This window comes from Laccaria bicolor, genomic scaffold (assembly GCF_000143565.1).
Source record: "Laccaria bicolor S238N-H82 LACBIscaffold_64 genomic scaffold, whole genome shotgun sequence".
In the NCBI taxonomy this organism is placed as follows: Eukaryota; Fungi; Basidiomycota; class Agaricomycetes; order Agaricales; family Hydnangiaceae; genus Laccaria; species Laccaria bicolor.
This window is the reverse complement of record NW_001889935.1, coordinates 230,803-249,888: the sequence shown is the minus strand read 5'-3', so window position 1 is coordinate 249,888 and position 19,086 is coordinate 230,803. Positions and strand designations below refer to the sequence as shown.

The following is a 19,086-nucleotide window of genomic DNA, read 5'->3' as shown; positions in this document are numbered from 1 at the left end:
ACCACTGTCATTTCCAGATCATGTCCAATCGCTGGCTTATTGGGTCAATGTGCTGCGAAGATGGACTCGCAATTCAGTTTGTCGCCAGCTCTCCGATCATCGGTGTTGGGCCTTGGATCCGATGTCAGCTCATCCTTCGATTTCGCGCTCGCATCGCTTAGCGCCAAAACCGAGGAGAGGGAATGAATTTTCAACAGTCTATGACGAAGTCTGATTTGATTGCCTCAGGTTTTTGTTAAGGAATTGCTACTTCGGTTGAAAATTTAAACAATCCTAGATCTTCTTAGGTTCATGGCTATGCAAGCTAGTGCTTAGAGAGGTACTTTTGCTTCCGTCCCTTGTCAAAACCATGATCAATCTAGTGATCTTACGCCATGCTGCTCCCAAACTAGCATGCAAACATAGGCAAACGTCCACGGTGGTTATGATCTGCGTTTGTGTCAAGCTGCGATCATGATCAGCCTGCTTGATAAGATCAACAGAAGCCAATTAGGAAAGTAACGGCGCCTCAAAGATCAGTTGACGTTTACTTCCACCTGGGTACTATCTGAAATCTAATTTCAGGTGTATCATGTTATTTCAATTGCAAAGTGCCTTCTGCTTGTATCGTGCGTCACCTCATCAAAGTATTGATGTTTCCAACTCATGACATACTCTTTCTGACATACTCTGTTAAAAGTGGATGTCTCGGACTACTCGAAATAGTCAGCCGCGCCCGAAAAGTGCACTGGCACCCTGTTTCCTGTCATGGCGCGACCTGGCGCGACTTGAAGCAAACTTGAAGTGATGCCTGACATCATCGGCAATGTAAATTGTAATCCCATGAAGTTTGAACAAGCATTTCGATCACACAGGGTCATTTCTGCCTTGACCCAGCTTTCAACTGTTTCTCCACTGCCAATTCAGTTTTACATCCAGAACCCTAGTATGTACTAGGCAGTGTGGAATTTTACACCACAAACGCTTTCACTACTTACTAAAACGGTGTACCCTACCCAGGCAGCGGCGGTATGCGTTTATCGCTCGCACTGATAAGCATTGGTAAGCGTATAAGCTTGTGAAATCGGCGTCTAACTTTTAACACTTGAGCCGACAAGAAGCCGAAGCGGGCGGTTCCTGAGTCCCTGAGATTATACTTATGGATTTACTTCCCTGTGCAGATAATCTGGGGACGTCAAGCCGTTATCACCTTTGATTCGGGGCCCGATCACGGAAATACATAGTCCCTCCCGCAGGGCGTCAAGGAAGAATGCACAGGATGAGCGAGCAATGAACGGTTCTCAAACGACGGCGTCCCAAAAGTTCGCAGGTGACACCAGATTCAGCGCTCAGACCAGGCTTGGACAGCGGGCACCATTCCGAGAAAAGCGGCTTGTTTTTGTGGACGAATAAGCACGCCTCGTGTTCGACTTCGTGGCAGCTGAACACAGGGGACCGGAGCAGGTGGTACCCCCTTGGCAAAAAAAATCGTCAACTCTATGGTTCTTGTAGAACTTCTAGCGAGGCGAGGGTCTACAGAAAGGAGGGGTGCGCTAGGGTGCGCCATCGTCCCGATAGCCGGTGCCGAACCATCCCTCGTGCAGGAGGTAATGATCAATTTCGGTCGCCCCCAATCCCTACTTGCACAAGTGTCGAGAACTCTGCCAAAATGCTCCACTCTTGCATTGGACTAGTTGGTGTTTATTCCTCGTTAGTCGGTTCCCCTGACCGCCCCCAGTCTAGCAGCATAGCGAGGACATTCAAATGCTTATCAGCATTGTTAGAACAGTATGTGGCCGTCACCTGACAGTGCCAAGGTTAGAGCCACAACTCCAGGAAGACCGACCATAAGCAAATGAAGAATTCTAGAGTGTGGGCTATCGCATGTCGTAAAGAAATTTCAAAGTCTGTGAGGCGGGCGTAGTTGGAACCCAGGATTCGTGGAGAGAATCCGCCCCAAGCTCCGCCAGGGGCTTCATGAAATTTGCATGAAATACCTCGCGTTTGCCATTGTAGGGACCCGTAGATCAAGGTAGATCACCACTCATGGTACATCTGGAAGAAAGAGCTCAATGTCAACAGGAGGATCGGTAGTTTTCTTCCGATCAAAGTTGGAAGCTTACGACCAAAGGCCGTCATCCATCGGTTGACATACACCAACCATCGAAACTCACAACAGATGTCCAAATCAGCGTAAGTACTGGTCTGGGGATTCGAGAGGACTGGGGCCTATCTTCACAACCAGACACCAACAAGAAACTAGGGAAAATCTGACCCTGTGACCGGTGGTGAATGGCATGCTTTGTTCTCGTTGAAGCCATGAAGCGAAGGCGACTCACCTTGAATGTTCCACTCCTTCCATGCGCCCCCATGCTCGCAACGTGTCTTCGACTGAACTGAAAAACTTGTCCATCTGTTACTCACCGTTGCCGTACACTGCAGACGAAGTCGCTGTGTCCTGAAGGTGCCTATTTTTTATTTCACCGTTTGATTTACCGACCGTTTCTTTTGGCTAGCTCGGAACGTGGAGATTTTCGTCCTTGCACGAGGCGTGGTGAGTTAAAGGAGGGTAGCTTATGTCATGGGGTTCTAATACTAATAATAATATGTGGAGTATTTTTACTAAATTTTAGTAGGGGAGTAGCACAGCCAACTAATTTCATAGCATGGGCTCTTGGCACAGGGGTAGCGCGCACGCTTCGCATCGCCTGCATTGCGTGAGGTCGTGGGTTCAATTCCCACAGTGTCCACTTTTTTCGACCATCCCTTCACAAACTATTTTCTAAGGAATATGTACTTATAGTAGAACGCCGTCTTTGCATGAATCAAACCATATTCAATATTTCATTGCCTCCTTTGAGGAAGGTAGGATGAGGGATGTTTTCAATTGACAGGATGAAAAATTATGGTACAGGTGTGATGGTATACAGAGATGGAATTGCATGATGTATTATGGTACAGAAATAGTGGTGGATGTTAGGAGGGCGTCCGTTACAAATTGCGGAGAACAGGTTAACATCAAAGCGAATCCATGTCAGAAACCTAATACTAATACTTTCAGTGGAATCAGATGACCCCCGAGCTGTTGAGGTAATCGACAAAGAGGCCACCCCAAACGATCCAACCAAGTTGACCGTTGCGGTTGAAGTTCCCTAGAACGCAACAAAGTGTCAGCCGAGTCGCAAAGATCACAAAGTATGTGCAACTCACTCCAACAACTCGCCGGCACTTCCAAGTCAACTGTCAGGAACTGCCAGATAACATGCAAAGCCGCACCCCCAACTGATACAATGAAGTATGCCGGTCCTTGTTTGTTGAGGTATCCAGCGAGACCAAGCATTGAGACGAACCCAACTCCGCAGAGCATGAGAAGAGGCCGAATCCACTCGCCGAAAAGGATGGCAGTCGAACGAACCCCCATTTTCACGTCGTCTTTGATATCCTGGCAGGCGTATATGGTATCTTAGGAAAAAATGAATGAGTAAGAAACCACGACTTTTTGAAAGGGTAGCATACCGTACAACATAGTCCAGCTAAAGAAGGAAAAGCAGATGAGCAAACGTATGTAACAGAAGAAAAATAGAGACATACAACCAGCAACCGGTCATCGCTGCGCCAATCAAATTAATGTTAAAGTCGCCGGTTGTCGCAACCCAGGCGGTGACGAAACCGAAATTCATTGCGAACCCAAGCCACGCTTGCGGCCAGTGGGTCACGCGCTTCATGAGAGGGTAAATGGCGAAACTATGAATGGTCGTCATCAGACTCGGGTTCGCATATCAACGAATATACCCACATAGGGAGAAGTTGGAAGAGTGCGACATAAAGCCTGCGAATGAATCATGAGGACACATCTCAGTACTTTTTGGAATTTTGCACATACGCCAGACCTCGTACAGTGAGGGAGAAAAACACAAGGCCGATCCCGTACTGAACAAGTAAATATACAGTGGCGGCGAAAACGGAAACGCGGCCGCTGGCTAAAGGCCTGTTGCGCGTTCGTTCTGCGTGCCTGCGTAAATAAGAAACATTGAAGAGAGTGAAGAACGCACCAACGCCGGCATCCATCTTCCGATCAAAGATATCATTAATGGTACATGCTGAGCTCCGCATTATGAAAGCGCCAATCAGGCACTTCACAAGGTCAACGCAGTAGTTCCCTAGCGGAAGGCTACTGCTGTATGCAGCCATCGTAAGGCCCCAGGCTGAGGCACTTATTAGTAAGCGAAGACATCCCCACGTCCCTGTCATGACGTGACGTACCGAAGGGCCAAAACATAAGAATGGTTCCTGTCGGCTATGGGAAACATCAGAATAGACAGCCATACAGACAATCCTCTTGTACGCACTTTCTCCAGCCGAATGAGTTCGAGATATGGTCGTACAGACTCCGATACCAACCCAAGGGGGAACTTGAGAGGCGTTGTCGGAGGAATGGTATGGGAAATGAGAAGAGTCGTTTCGTTATCGGAACTGTTGCCCATGGTCGTAAAACGTGTACAGTTATACAGTTACAAGGAGAATAGAAGGAGTCGTGAAACCGGAGGAAGGGGACGGAATGAGATCTGGGGAACATCGTTGAACGGCTTTATATGTCTCCGTAGCGAGCGTGGGCCCACATGCGCAAACGGTGGCACCTACCAATCCATCTTTGGGAGAAGGTGGAAGAGATCTTCAAGTCCGAATTCAGCACTGGAAGGCTTGATGGAATCAGTAGGATTCTTGGAAGTAGCGTTTGCGTAATCCCAAACGGCGTGGGGAACTATCCTGAAATCCCGAGAGATCAGTCTCCTGATCTGTCAGGGAAAATTTGAATTAATTTTGTGCCTCATGGGAGATCTATGCCAAATGGAATAAGGCCATGAAAGCGGCATACATCTTCGCGCCCTTCGTATCGCACGCCGAGCTTGCTAGAAATGGGGTCCTGTGTGTGTTGAGTCTCAAGTGGATAATAAATTGTGACAAGACACACACATAGCATCGCTTGCGCCTACATGCATACCTCGGATAATAACCACATTTGCAGTTAGCACTAATAGCAGTGCACGTTGTCAAGCTTCAATCTTTCTTTTGACGCTTAACACGTGCCCTTCCGAAAGCCGAGCAAAGTGGACTGCCCCGAATGTCAATTGACAATCCAAGAATGTGCTCTTGTCATTTGTGGACTGTAGTGCGTGCCTTGCGATAGCACCGGCACCGCCGGGTTGATTAGATCAAAGTCATTCTAAGATAGCCTCATAGACGGTCTTACTGTTTACCACCAGTTCATTACTGAGTTGGTCACGATACATGAAGAGTGCGAAACACGTAGGTGTCCATTTTTTAGACATCGTTGTATATCGGTGTAAAAGACGGTTTGTTTCTCTTGTGGGCGCTGGTAATGTGATTCCGACTCGGGTACCCATTATGGAGGAGCCCCAGCTATCCCCGTGCGTTCTGCAATCACTATTCTCAGCCAGGTGCGGTTGGACAAAAATATTGACGACGGAAATGTACCGATAGTTTGCGGATGTGTATCAAATGTTCTTGTGGGCGGCTGTGGTGAAGCGCCCCCATTCATGTTACCAAGAGATTTCAGCTAATAAAAATAATAATCAATTATCGCCGGCGGTTGTAAAGACAGAGTCCAAGTGATGAGAAAACAAGGGTGGTAGTATGAGCGTTTCGACTGGAATAGTTGATTGTAGCCACAAGCTAGGATCAAATTTTCAAACCATCATCCTCCTGCTGGAAATGAAGGTGCACTATATGGTCAGCTTCCTAATCTCCGGGTCTAAGCTGGCTTGCACGCACAAGTAGGAGGGGCGCCTAAACTGTCTCAACTGCGCAAGCCATTACACATGTCAAAAGAGGGGTCAGATCATCGAGTCAAAGCGGGATCGGATCTATAATCATATTCGAGACGTCAGAATTCGCCTTCGAAAGTTTCAATTTTTGTGACGTTGAGCAAGGTTGAGCATCTCGCTCTCCACACAAATAACCTGTGTTGTAGATCTTGAAGATACAAGGCAGATTAAGAACGTACCAGGAGACCTTTACATAGTGGTGGATAACTTTTCGAATGCTTTGCGGCCGAAAGACGTTCAAAAAAATCCCGATGATAGGCTAGCGCGCCGTGCCATTGACAGCAGGTGTTAGTTGGGGAAAGCTGTATAGAGTGGCCGAAACCCGTTAGACGCTTGCTGTCCGGCCACCTCGGGATATGAAACTAGCCGAGCGGCTACCCTTGTGGATCGGATCTGTTGTAAATGTAACAATTTTGGACGAAGTTGTGCAGACCATTGAGTAGTACCCGTGTTACTTTGTGTGAAATCGAGCGGCGATGTCCGATTGAAGCCTGAGTAGCACCAACGCATACGCATTTTGACATTTTACTGAAGAGTCATGCCACAATGTTGGGTCTTGAAGCTTGAAGTGCGAACCGTGCATTTTCATAGATCTTCTCAAAGAGTCAGCGGTCCAAGAGAGATGAATAAATACAACTTGAATGAAGTTCATTAATTTTTGCTGACAGTTTGACGAGTGTGGTCGGTGTGGCTGTGACCTTTCATCCAAATTTTCATTGGTGCCAGACGATTCAATGACTCTTCAGATTCCTGTGAACGATCTAGGGAAGATTCATCAGTTAAATGCGGGCTGAGATGGTGTTCCGAATTTAACGCTCTTCGATTCGAATCACCTTCAAGTTGAGTTGTGATCTTAACAATCGCCGTGTGAGGAGGGCGTGAACCACCCGTCCCGAAGGTGTTCAGGTCAAAGCAGCGTCGCCTCCCCAGTTTCTATCGCCTGAAAAGTCGGAGAAATGGGGCAAGAAAGGGGAACTCACTGTGATTACAGTATTCATCAGCGATCGCTGGAGTTACCTGGAATTCCGTGGCCTATCATAGACCACAACGAAATGCATCACACAAGCCGCTAATAGGTGATTGATGGTATGACCAGCCTACATGGCGACGCATTCTCCACTAAAATTTCCGCGATTTTTCTAAAATGAGCCGAAGAAGTCCATGGGTATCAGGAGAAGAAGCACTCACGGAAAGCAGCCATCGAATAAATCAAGTGCCGGTTTCATTCGCCACCTGGAGTATGCATCAATTGCTAGGGGTTTCGGAGTAAAGTGAACAAATACGACAAAAACCACTTGAAAGCAAGTTATTATCGCTACCAGCGGGATTCAGGTCAGTAGGTGAGGCGATCCTACGACTGGTGGAGATGATCATGGGTTGTAAAATAGCGGCATCAAATATTTTTTGGCTGGGATATGAGTAGCGTCAACAGCAGAGAGAGTATCGCGCACATAGCATAGCGCTAAAAGATATAAGCCTACTAATGTAGTAGGTTGCAAAACCAAACTCATCATGACTGCATACGGTACGTCAGTAGCAACAACAACTTTTGAGCTGGGCAAGATAACGCAACTTCACAGGTTCCCTTTAATCAGCCTTTGGTCGACCACCATCGGCGGCACGGTTCTCTGATGCTGCAAGAATAAAATACGCTGGCGCCGAGACCACAGAAGGAAAGCCTTCATCGCTCGGACGAGAATTCAGACCGCGCTCGCATCAGAATAGTCTTACGTCCAGAAGACGCTGAGTACCCTCCAAGTACCCTCGAGCAATGTCTCCACAGATGGCCATCAAATAGCGTTCTCAAACTCAAGAAAAACCGAATAAATCCCGGGAATCGGAGAGTCGGGGATTGCAAGATGATCCTAGAAGAAGAGTCTGCCGTCTCCTGCTAGAGACGGCAGAAGTCTTGCATCCAGAAATTTTCTAGTGGTCGTGCATCAGTCTTCGAAAGGCTTCCTCGCTGCTACTCACCTATACGCTACCCTGTACAGTAGATGCCTCTCCGAGTCTCCGACTCTCATTCCAAATGTTGACCTAAATCCGAACCTGAAGGCCTGAAGTCCTAAATCCGCCTTGAAAGCTGAACGGAACAAAGTGGTGTTCACAGCACCCGCCTCTTGTGCGATTGTACATTCATCATGCCCTGTTGTCATGACAGCTATACTCCGAGGCAGCTGAAGCCTGATCCATGAAGTTCAGAAAGTGATTTATCCCTATACAGCGATGTTAGGAATGATAGACTTTATGTCATTGTTGGTCGGAAATCTGCCCTGAGACAAGTTTACCCCGGTCAGTTTGATCTTGCGAACACCGACACCAGAATACCTGGCACACGCCTGTCAGATTACTACATCTGGGCGTCTTCGCAGATGATTATCCTGGAAATCGACCTACGTCCGACAGCGCCAGACCGGGCTCACCAAATACTTCATGAACTCAGCAACGCAGCATTGTATCGTCAAAAGGCGAAGAATACAAGAACAGCTTCGACATTGGGCGCAATATGTACCTGGCGACTTCGACGTATGGAAGGCACGGATGATGAGGTTTCTCTCTGGGTCAAAAGCACCGATCCCGGCAATGGATCAGGACTGGCCGTCCCCAAAATACTCTTCAACGAGCGCTTTCTTCCTGAGGCTCAGCAGGACGTTCTCCATCTCTTGGTGGGTCGGAAGCGACGGTGGAAGAAGGTGTTCAGTATCGAGGAAATCGATGTGTGAAGCTGCCATCTGAGCATGTCGGCGAGCGGTGTCGGCTTCAGACGCCGTGTCTATCATATTAGTTGACAGGGAGGAGACTGTCTTCGCCCGTTTGGCATCTTCCTCCACAGCCCCCATTTCGACATCTTCGTCCTCACCCGTGGTTTTTCGTTTCGATGTCACAGCGGGTGGTGGGTGCGCCTGGGAGAGAGACGGGTGATTGTCGGAATTTCTTGGCAACGGAGGCAAGGAAGAGTCGGGGGGCAGGGCCAAAGCCTCTCGAATATTGATGCATGCTTTGGTCCAATCTGAGTTCGGGAGTGAAAAGGAGAAGGGACATCAGCATGCGCAAAAATCTTCCGTGATGGGACCTACCATCTTCCTCAGCTTCACGTTCATATTGGAGGACTTTTCCATCGTTTTCGTCCAAGTCGCCGTAGTACGCAGGACCTTGGTTTAAAAACTTCTTATAGAACGCGAGGACTTGATTTTCCTCCTCCTCCTCGTTTTTACGACTCTGGAAAAGCTCTTTGACTCCTGGAAGATCCTTTGCGCGACCAAAGTACCTTGACATCGATTCGTCGTCAGTCTCCTCCAGATACTATAGACGCAACTCACTTGTATCCTTTCGTTCCTGGAACCTCTTTGCCGTCATCATCCAACATGGCCACATTACGCCTGTAATTCGCTCCTCCCAAAGCAACTATTTGATTTTCCCAATGCCGTTTCTCGCGCATGAGCTTATTAATTTCATCGTTAAGGTCCCGAACCTCATAATCCGTAAGCCCAGCTACACAAAATTAGTAGTGACCCAAACTATTGAAGCCGACGCACCATCCTGAATCTTTGAGACCTTTCTGCTGATTTCTCTCAGAATCTCTCCTCTCCATCTTTCACATTCTCTAAGACTCTTGCACGCGCTAGCCATCCGTGGCCGACGATCCGCTCGTGTTCCAAGACCCAACTCCGCCGCTTGGGCCTCTCGAAAACGGTAGAGCATAGATTGCGCTTTTTCCTCATTACGAGCCTGTGGAGGGACTTATCAGGTAATGAAATCCCTCAATATCACTTGTTCGGCACACCATTCTGAATTTGCGAGTCTCCTGATGTTTGAAGTGGGGCAAGAGTCGTCGAAGTTGAAGAATGAAATGATTCGTGACTTAGAAGCTATTGATCAACATGAACAAATAGCACTTTTTGTCATTTGGGTTCGGTGGCAACGAGGTCAAAGTTCTCGATCGCCATCATGGCCCACCAGCCTGAAGACATCCATGAAGGTAAATACGTCTAGTTTTATTGATTATGTTTAGTAACGATGTAATCTGTAGAACAGATCCACTTTGCGAACGTCATTGCGACATTTCGTAACTATGCTCAGTACTCAGTACGTTCCTCTCAGCCGTGCATCATCGCTTCATCGATCAGCTGTTCTATTTAGCTAGCAGCTAACAATCGCAGAAGAAAAGACGTGTATACCCTTCCCCAAGCCGATCAAGAAGTCTTAGAGAAACTAGGATATAAGCAAAAGCTCGATGACGTTGACAAGACTATCCTAATCAACGCAGATTTTCTCTTGAAGATAGCTGAAAATCCCGAGATCTTCGGTCACGATGTTGACTTGGATGAAGAGAACCTACAAATTGGCAACGTGGAGCGTGTAAATTCACACGAACATCATGCAGGTCCCCTCCTTGCTTCACTTGTCATTGAGGAAGGAATGTCAAACTAAACAATCGACACAGGGATGCCGCACACACACTCGCACCCACACAGTCACGGTCATGGACACTCGACGCATCGGAAAAGGTACAAGCCAACTGACTTTGATATGGATAAACTAAGAAGCACCCTTAAACAATTTGTCCGTGACTGGAGTGTGGAGGTGCGTCCCTTTTTTACCTCCAAACCAACAGCAGACTTATTTCTCAACATCATAGGGCGTCGTGGAGCGTAATTCTTGCTATGAGCCCATGAAGGATGCGCTTTTGCGACATTTCGCACACGTGCCGCTTGAAGAAAGGTTTTTCCTTCTTCAGGCATCATTTTCGTGCCTTCATGATCTTGTATTCCAGAAAGCGGCTGAGGGTTCTTGTCCCCGGTGCAGGTCTGGGTCGCCTTGCATATGATGTTGCCAGTTTGGGTGCGTTTTCTTGCGTCCGATTCTTAAACCCGTGTACATTTGAGGTTCATTGTTCCAGGTTTCACATGCCAAGGCAACGAATTTTCGCACTACATGCTTTTGGCCTCGTATTTCATTCTGAACAAGTACGTTTCAAGCCGTTACTTGTGGATTCCGCAAAACATAGCTTTCATCATTCTGACTTTACCCTGGAGAACTACCGAGATCGGGGCGCACAAGTTCTACCCCTACGTTCACTCCTTCTCAAACATTGCCTCTAGGCAAGCTATCCTACGGGAAGTGTCAATTCCAGACGTATTGCCATCCGTCCTGCCTCCAGGGTCCAACTTTTCGCTTGTAGCTGGTAAATCTGGTCATAAGACATTGCGATTTGAGCTTGAAAAATATTTTTAGGTGATTTTGAAGAAATATACGGATCTGAATCCGATCCTGATGAACCTCAATCCGGGAAGTGGAACGCCGTTTTGACCTGCTTTTTTATCGACACAGTGGGCTTACTCATCTCAATCTCGGAGCATTCATAAATCTCTTTGACAGGCCAAAAACATTGTCAACTATCTTCGTATTATTCATCGCATTCTGGCCCCCGGCGGCGTCTGGGTTAACTTGGGTTGCTTTTGCCGTTCTCGTCTTTAATCAGGGATTTTGATCAGATTTCGCAGGGCCGCTTCTCTGGCACTGGGAAAATAACAACACAAACGATCCATCTGTCGAACTTGATTTAGAAGAGGTCAAATCCCTGGCTAGCACGATTGGATTCAAGCTTTCGGTGAGCTGTTCACTAACCGGTGCAAATTAAAGCCTCATGCCGTCGATGCCGTCGGCGTAGAACGAGAAGACGATCGACACTACCTATACAAGCAACGCTCAGGCTATGTTAGGATACGTTTATCATGCATCCTTCTGGACTGCGACAAAAGTGGCGTAAATGTTCTACCCGATATCTCTTCTCTCTGCGTGTCCCGACTCGGGGACCTTTCAAGATCAATGCCCACACAAGACCTGTCCATATATACATAGATAGATAAGTCAGGGAGTTTTCTGTGATGCAAACGGGAATATCCTCAGGATTCAGGAACATGACGGCCATGAGGGACGTAAAAGTGGTTAGGGCCAACCTTGACATTGACACAACGTCAGAGCAATAAGCCTCGAGGCCGCCCCTTGCAAGAGTTGGCCACCTTGAACATCCTTGTGTTCCTTTTCTTTCTGCCATGCTTTCTTTTGCTCCTGTCGTTTCAAGCATCACTCCGCCGACCTCTTCCTCGTTGTCTTGACAGGTTCCAGAACGGCTCAAACGCACCTGAAAAAGTCTTGCTACGTGTCAAGGGAAGATATGTGCGACGAGTAGCTCGTGGACGCCGTAGGAGGCCCCACATATCCTGGCTATTGAAGGATAGTATCCAGTTATCATTCGGGTGATGTGATCAAACGACCTGGCTCACTTGGTGCAAATATAGCTCACCCCGAAGTAGTATGTGACGCTACGTAGGCGCCCAGCGATGCGGACTCACCGACCGAAGGGTTGGGATTCATTAGCCAACGCCCCCCTGCTTTTCCCTCCCTGCCAAATACTCTCTACCTTTAAGCCAACTACTGCGATCCGTCGCCTGGTCGCCAGAATCTGCTTCCCAGTCCCCAATGATAAATCAGCAGCGTATTATCGCACAGTGTCGTAGCCTACGTTGGCCACACAGCTGATAGTCGACGCGCTGGATTATGCGCCAATTTCCATGCTTCGCTGTCATCTTCAACACTCAAAAGGCTGAAATCCAATCGTTGACCTCACCGAAAGTTTAGTCTTCGTGATGATTTACTTTAGAATCAAGCCCTTCCGGAGTTTCGCGGACGCTTTGGTGGGTACATGGGCGACATTGCATATCTTGTCTCTAGTATCTTCTTACTGGTGGTTTTCTATGAAAAAGAAATGGACGTAAGGTGACTATTCATTGTGCATGTACTTACCTTAGGCAGACATTAGGCTTCAAGAATCGTTTGGAGAAAGCCCTGTTACCGTATAATTAAATCAGGATTCAGCGCTAGTGTTCAACAAAGTTTTTGATCAAGGAAAGAAAGTAATAGACGGTCCCTTGAATACTGCCTTGATAGGTTATGACTATCTCCTTAAACTGAAATGACGAATCACAAACTTTATTTCCATCCGGCAATATGATTTCGTTGCTTGTCCGTTGCCCTAGATCCGATTCTAGAGTTGGTAGCATAAAACATAGAAATCATTCCACTCAACCGGTGTAGTAAAGCAGATGCAGGAGGTAAGTACGGCACGTACCCCACAACGACAAACGAAGCGCAAACACCATCGAACAAACGAAGTTGCGCTGTTATAAGCAACCAAATCGCAACGGTGAATTCGAGCTCGCACACAGAACTGACATTTGGACAAAGGGTCTCAAAACTACGACTGCGCCTGAGTTTTGAACCTGATTCTTGCAGATCGACGGCCATCCTGAAAAGCGAATGGAGGAAAAGACGCGTTGAAGTACAATTTTGAATCGTCTGTCAAGCTCAGGGAAGAGTCCAGATATCAGACTTCGAACATAGCCAGTGGTAAGGACGGAAGCTGAGCGAAGTCCGACGATATAGAAATCATCCTTGATGCCATCTTGATGGAACGTTGAGCAAGTGTACAGAAGTAGATGACGAAAAAGATTTGAACAAATCATTCGGAGGCCGAGCGGCGGACGAAGATGTACGATCACAAATCGAGGCGGCCCGATCTTCGGGCGGTCACAGCTACAAACCATCGCCTACTCAAGTCTGAAATCATGCTTGAGCGAGCGTCTGGTAGGCGACGCATGTGATTCATAAATCGACAATTTTTTGTGATGACAACTTTTTCACTACTCTCAGCTTAAAGAAATTCCAAGAACTTGATTTGGATTTTCTAGAGTACCTTAACCACCATCAACAGTCGAGTCGCGATGTCGATGGGTAAAACATGATGCATGAGATTCTTGGGATTTCAAAAAAATTATCAAACGATCAGCATAGGCCATTTTGTTCTCATCAGAAACAACAGTAGAAACATATCATTACGTCGACGCATATCATATAGGAAGAACGAAAAAAAATGTATCACGATCCTACGGAACGTAAACGACCAGCAAGGCATTTACGACCAGCTTCTCCAATTCCCCGTTAGACACAAACGAAACACGTTCCGTCCCAACAACTGGGGCCGGATTACTCCAGTCCGTCAGGATGGTGATGGCCTCGTCCACCAGCAGAGTAGCACCGCTCGCCTCGACTCTCACGCGAACGGCCTCAGCTTCGATATCTCCATGGCCCTGAGTGTTAAAAGGACCTCGAACTGGAGGAACGCCTCCTAGTTTTGCAGATCCATTGACGACGCCAAAAGGCATCCTCAGACCTTGGTTCGACGATTTGAGGTGCGGGGGTTGGGTGATATCTTCTGTAGACAATTCGATGGTGCGATCCACAGGCCACAAGTATCCCCCCGCGGTCCAGTGAGCCGCAACACCGAGTTTATACATCTTGAAGGCGTTGTATATCAAAGCATCAGCTCCTTTAAGCTGAACCGGTAAATGTGGGTTATAATATTATCACGCGACGTCGGGATGGTTGACTCACCTGAGGAATCAAGGATTCCGCGACGGCTTGGGAAGGATCTACCCCATAATTGTGCGTTACGTAGAACGCAATCCTACGCCCACGCAACATGTTGAGGATTGGAGCGAGAAGGTCGAAGAACCTATCGCTCGGCGAAATCAAGGTGGGAGCGTTAACCAAAGGCGAATCGAAGTTCTTCAGAAAAACTCCGTAGGAGACGGAAAGCATGCAACCTCTCTTCACCGTCTGTATCTCATACTCGCAGTCCGCCAAAAAAGCCACCCATTCGATTTCTCCATGATTTCCCGCTTTGGCTAAAAAGCTCTCCTGAGTCCCATCCGTGTCCCGCACAATCAACTCCCCACCCACATGTCGAACGGGGAGGGTGACGATGATGGTCGCGGAACGGCCGTCCTTGCGCAGATTGGGAGGCTGGCGACTCAGAGCCGCGCCGTCTACCAGAACCTCCAGTTTGTCTCTGACAGCGGTAAGATGCTGTCCTGGGGGTAGGAATGGGAATAAAGACGTTTTGACCGCGTCGAGAATGGGATGGTTGGCAATTTCCAACGAGGGGGTCAAGGGGAGATTGGGTGGATAGAAAAGGGATTCTTGGCTGGAGTAGCCGTCGTAGTCGGAGGTCTGATGGGGTCTGCATGCTGCGATGAGGACATCGAGCGCAGGGGGAGTGTTATAGTGAACATCGATCGGGAAGTCCAAGGAGTGAGTGATCCCGCTCTGAGAGGCAAAGAGAGGTTATCTAGCGCGAGGTAGTAGATGCTCGTGGAACGGCGAACCTTGGATCGGAAGAACAACACAAGTTGTGAGGGATCCAGGGGAATACTGCCAGTAATTGCGAATTGTCGGTCCTTCGCGGCGATGATTGCAGATACATATTGATTGAGCAGCACGTCGTCTTGGTGGGCTGCCTGGGAAGGCATTGCTCGCCCACCGCCCATGTTGGGTGACTTGGGAGCCTTTTCAATCTGAAAATCCAGCACGCTCGGAGACCTAACTGGAGCACCATCGAAGGACCGAGAAATTCCTGGCGCAGGCGACGCAGCCCTGCTGATGGGCATTCGAGGGTTGGAGAACATTGATGGAGCCAAAGTCTGTTTGAGTGGGTATGACGAGGATAGGTGGTTGGCTTTCTTGGTCAGAGGAAGGTACCGGTCGAGTGGACAATGAAGCTAAAGTATACAAACGCGTCACTGCACGCGCAGGCAACGTGTTGCATATCGGATTGAGCACGGAACACTGAGGCTACCTATCCGTGTGATCTGTCCAGATAAGGGGGAGATGTCAAACAAAAATAGCCAACCTGGCTAAAGATCGGCCTTGGATTGGCTGGGATCCGTTAGATATTGAAATGTGGGGCTCCGGACGCCGGGAGCATTAGGGTGACTCCGAAAAGGTCATGCATAGAGCTCTGTGAATTGCACGAAACAATATGTCTTCATGGTCCGAGATCGAAATTTTGAGAGGTGAGCAGACGGGCGGCCAACTGTGATATCATACTCGAGTAAAGGTGTGTCACCGTGTCTTGAGCATGCCAAGATGCCAGTAAGTCCGGGGAGGGACATTGGACTTGGAGCTTGGTTAAAAACTTGAAGCTTGAAGTTTCCAGTTCGACTTTGTGTTATGGCGCTGGATGGGGGAAGAGAGCTTACATAAGAGAGGTCGTTGCATGATGGCTTTTGCCGAGGGATTCGAAGTACAAAGTCTACTTTATCTCTTCTCAGGCTATTACGACGCCCTCTGAGGATGCATTTTCCTTAAGTATACCCACCCTCCACCCCTAATTGCTTCCACTTCCAGCTCAGCAGGCATCCACAGGCTTCCCGTGCATGATTTGCCCATAGAGAGGACTCCGTTTTCCTGTTGGGACGTACGGAAGCTTTGAAGCTTATATCACGCGACCTCTAAAATGAATTCAAACTTCGTTGTATCAAGGCTGAGGACATCTAGGAAGAGGGGCAAGGGCATTATACCTTATACACAGTTTACTAGTCTGGTAGATAGGAGAATCCGACGAATTCGAAATCCATAATGTCGGTATCGAAAAAGCTGCCAGGTTGCGCAAGCAACAATGGGCGAAAGCCGTGAGGCTTTCCCTCATCGCGTCAACAATGAGAGCAGGAATTACATATTACGCAGTAAAGTAAGCTACGATACCATTGTTGTATGCATGGACGAAAACGAACGTGATAGGCAAAGAGAACAGCATCATCGCAAAGACGAACGCCGTATCCCCGAACCAAAGCAAAGTGGGGTCTAGAATTGTAGCTTGTAGCAAAAAGTCCATGAGTCCTGTGTTCAGAGAAAGTCCTAGTAACCATCCAAATGCGTCGTCTAGAGGTAAAAGTTCATCGAGTCCCGGTCGTCCGCCCATAGTCGAGCCCACTCCAGGCATAGTCTGTATACATAAGCTGCGTAAAGAAACCGATCAGCCTTGGGTCATGGGGAGAAGGAAGAAAGGATCATACCTTCCATGTCCGCCGTCCGTCCTATAGTTTTCTTCCACTGTTTTCCGGCTCTAGCGATCCTCCGAAGTCGTTTATCTCCTTCCCTCGCCTCAGAGCCAACCTCCGGAATCGTCAACCCAGCTAACTTCACCGCTGATTCCGTAGGTCCGGAGAAGTACGCATGGATGTTGTATATCTCCTTGTAGGTCGCTGTTAAGGGTATATAGTGGACCCTACGACCAAAAGTCAATCAAAATGAGCGATCACGACGAGAGAGGGGGTGCTCACCAAGGTTGTATCCAATCGGAATAAAACTCCTCATACACAGTAGCTTTGAGTGGTACGCTATCGCTTGCGAGGAACGACATGAATCTCCCACTGTAGCCCACTCCGTCTAGATCGATAAGGTATTTGTATGACCAGTGTTTGCCCAGAGGCACGGAGTCACTGAATCGATGCGCGTCGGTTAACCCCTTTAGACCGCCTGGGAAGCTCTCCTGAGAGATGGCTTTGACGAATGCGGCGTCCACGATGTCGTCATTGAGCTCCGTGATGGGCACCTCTGCTGCAACGTAGGTCGATGGGCTCGAAGGATCCGCAAAGATGACTCTCCGTGTTACATTAGACTCATCCGAAGTCATCCTCAAGAACCTAATTGAAAGTTGAAGATCAAAGAGTTTCACCAGTCAAGAAACATACACACCTATGCCGATGATACTGAGGAGCGAACCCAGGCGGGTGATTCCCCCCTCCAATCGTAGCTCCCCTCCAAAACACCTTATCAACCTTCTTCTCCCAAGGCACCTCCATCGAATCCACATTCTTCATCTCCAAATTCACCGAATCCCAACCATACGTATACCGCGGCGTATTCCCGTAATAATAATGACTCGGAATCCGAACGTCCAAAAACCCCTTGGCTTTCGCAGGACTAAACACAGGGTACAGCGCCGGTATGCTCCGCCAATCAGAGAAAAAATGTCCCTGCGAGTAATGCGCGTACGGCGTATTGCAAAAGTCGATATCGGCAGCGACTGGTTTAGAGGCAAATGTAAAGTCGTCGCCTGGTGTGGTGGTGCTGTGGGGTTTGAGGTAGTTGGAGGGCTTGCCCGTGAACACGTCCGTCTTTGAGTAGAAGAGTCTGCGAGCGTTGCTTTCGGGTTGACAGGTCCGTCGCCAGGCTTCCCAGACGTTACCGTCGGTGCCCCAGTCGGGCTTGAATGGTCCTCCTAGCATGGCTTGGACCCCAAGAGTTGAATCTTGGACCGTGAGGTTTGGGTAGACCCGGTGTTCCCAGGGTACGAGCACCCGGCCTTCTGCCTTTGCGTTGATCGGGAATTCCATGTCTGGGAGCTATGCAAGGGGCATGAGGTAGAGTCAAGACGAAGAGACGAAACTCTAACCTTGTCCACGAACAATTCCATCATTGACCGAAACCCCTCAGCTCTCCCACCAACGTCCGAAATCGATTTCCCAGCGTGTAAGTTGAGACTTATCGCTGAACCACCTTGTATCCTCACAAGGTCAATATCAGGCAACAACGCCGCCTATTCCACAACAGCACATCAGGAAAGGAGTTTTTTTTTTCAATTCAAATCAAACACACCTGGCCCGCCCTCCTCCTCAACTCTTCCCCCGAAATCTCCCAAAACGGCCTTAGATCGTCCATAAGCCCATCATACTCATCCACCATCTTCACATTGTTCTTCTTCGCAAACGCCCACCATTCGTCGAAGCCATGCGGCGGGTCCTGCTGATACCGTTTCTTGTACTGCTGAACAGCCGCTTCCAGCGTCTTGCTCTGCCCCGATAACTTGGCCCTATAAGCCTCCTCCGCATCCTCCATAAGCCGTTCTATGGGATGTTCATCGATGACGCTTTTTTTCCTCGTTTCGGTTTCGGCTGGGGAGAGCGGCGGTGACGGTGAGGAGGGTTCTTCTGGAACGACGACGAGGAGGTACTCTCGATGCCCTCTGTTGAATCCGACAAGGAAGAAGATGGATGCGGTGAGGAAGAGGAAGATGTACCCCCTGTGCTTGGCAAGCCGTGATGTTATGGACCGTCGTCTTGCGCGCATGATGTGCGACACTTGACGTGGGTCGTCGTTATCGCGCACCTGGCACAAAGTCCCTTTTGTCAATGTCTGGTGTAGGAACAATGGTAGAGGGACAATGAACTTACGAGTTTAAGTACCTACAGTCGTTGTTACAAGACCAGCTCAAAGTTTGTGTTTGCTTGGCAAGGCACAATGAAGACACGGAGCAGAATACCCACTCTGTCATTTTTCATAAAGGAAGAAGAGAAGACCCATAAATACATGCAAGAAGAATGATACAATCAAAAGAGAATGCTGAGGGGCTATGCAG

The 19,086-nt window shown here is 48.4% G+C and overlaps 6 protein-coding genes across 6 annotated transcripts; 2 read left to right on the top strand and 4 right to left on the bottom strand.

The window, feature by feature from the left end:
* Positions 1 to 3,066: 3,066 nt before the first annotated feature.
* LACBIDRAFT_160541 (uncharacterized protein) lies at positions 3,067 to 4,364 on the bottom strand (the record flags this gene model as incomplete). Its single annotated transcript, XM_001889238.1, has 8 exons — positions 3,067 to 3,131; positions 3,190 to 3,441; positions 3,496 to 3,512; positions 3,571 to 3,744; positions 3,863 to 3,983; positions 4,032 to 4,184; positions 4,243 to 4,276; positions 4,329 to 4,364. Coding segments are annotated over 8 exons (852 nt in total), but the record flags the coding sequence as incomplete, so codon positions are not given.
* Positions 4,365 to 8,260: 3,896 nt separating this feature from the next.
* LACBIDRAFT_180818 (uncharacterized protein) lies at positions 8,261 to 9,557 on the bottom strand. Its single transcript, XM_001889237.1, has 4 exons — positions 9,362 to 9,557; positions 9,146 to 9,317; positions 8,903 to 9,093; positions 8,261 to 8,835 (listed from the first exon to the last, which is right to left on the bottom strand). Exons 1-4 carry the CDS (start codon positions 9,525 to 9,527, stop codon positions 8,414 to 8,416), a joined length of 951 nt encoding a protein of 316 aa, XP_001889272.1. The 5' UTR covers positions 9,528 to 9,557; the 3' UTR covers positions 8,261 to 8,413.
* Positions 9,558 to 9,773: 216 nt separating this feature from the next.
* On the top strand, positions 9,774 to 10,256 carry LACBIDRAFT_314848 (uncharacterized protein; the record flags this gene model as incomplete). The annotated part of the gene is made up of 3 exons (XM_001889269.1): positions 9,774 to 9,804; positions 9,856 to 9,911; positions 9,966 to 10,256. The coding sequence occupies 3 exons, from the start codon at positions 9,774 to 9,776 to the stop codon at positions 10,254 to 10,256; spliced, it is 378 nt and encodes a 125-aa protein (XP_001889304.1).
* A 15-nt stretch (positions 10,257 to 10,271) lies between these two features.
* Positions 10,272 to 11,595, top strand: LACBIDRAFT_255655 (uncharacterized protein; the record flags this gene model as incomplete). Its single annotated transcript, XM_001889268.1, has 9 exons — positions 10,272 to 10,409; positions 10,465 to 10,547; positions 10,600 to 10,667; positions 10,726 to 10,792; positions 10,862 to 11,010; positions 11,061 to 11,155; positions 11,205 to 11,277; positions 11,330 to 11,436; positions 11,497 to 11,595. The coding sequence occupies 9 exons, from the start codon at positions 10,272 to 10,274 to the stop codon at positions 11,593 to 11,595; spliced, it is 879 nt and encodes a 292-aa protein (XP_001889303.1).
* Positions 11,596 to 13,771: 2,176 nt separating this feature from the next.
* LACBIDRAFT_334492 (uncharacterized protein) lies at positions 13,772 to 15,352 on the bottom strand (the record flags this gene model as incomplete). The annotated part of the gene is made up of 3 exons (XM_001889236.1): positions 13,772 to 14,221; positions 14,280 to 14,993; positions 15,053 to 15,352. 3 exons carry the CDS (start codon positions 15,350 to 15,352, stop codon positions 13,772 to 13,774), a joined length of 1,464 nt encoding a protein of 487 aa, XP_001889271.1.
* Positions 15,353 to 16,275: 923 nt separating this feature from the next.
* Positions 16,276 to 18,584, bottom strand: LACBIDRAFT_175349 (uncharacterized protein). Its single transcript, XM_001889235.1, has 6 exons — positions 18,327 to 18,584; positions 18,124 to 18,267; positions 17,424 to 18,073; positions 17,009 to 17,371; positions 16,742 to 16,953; positions 16,276 to 16,684 (listed from the first exon to the last, which is right to left on the bottom strand). The coding sequence occupies exons 1-6, from the start codon at positions 18,564 to 18,566 to the stop codon at positions 16,608 to 16,610; spliced, it is 1,686 nt and encodes a 561-aa protein (XP_001889270.1). The 5' UTR covers positions 18,567 to 18,584; the 3' UTR covers positions 16,276 to 16,607.
* Positions 18,585 to 19,086: the final 502 nt, after the last annotated feature.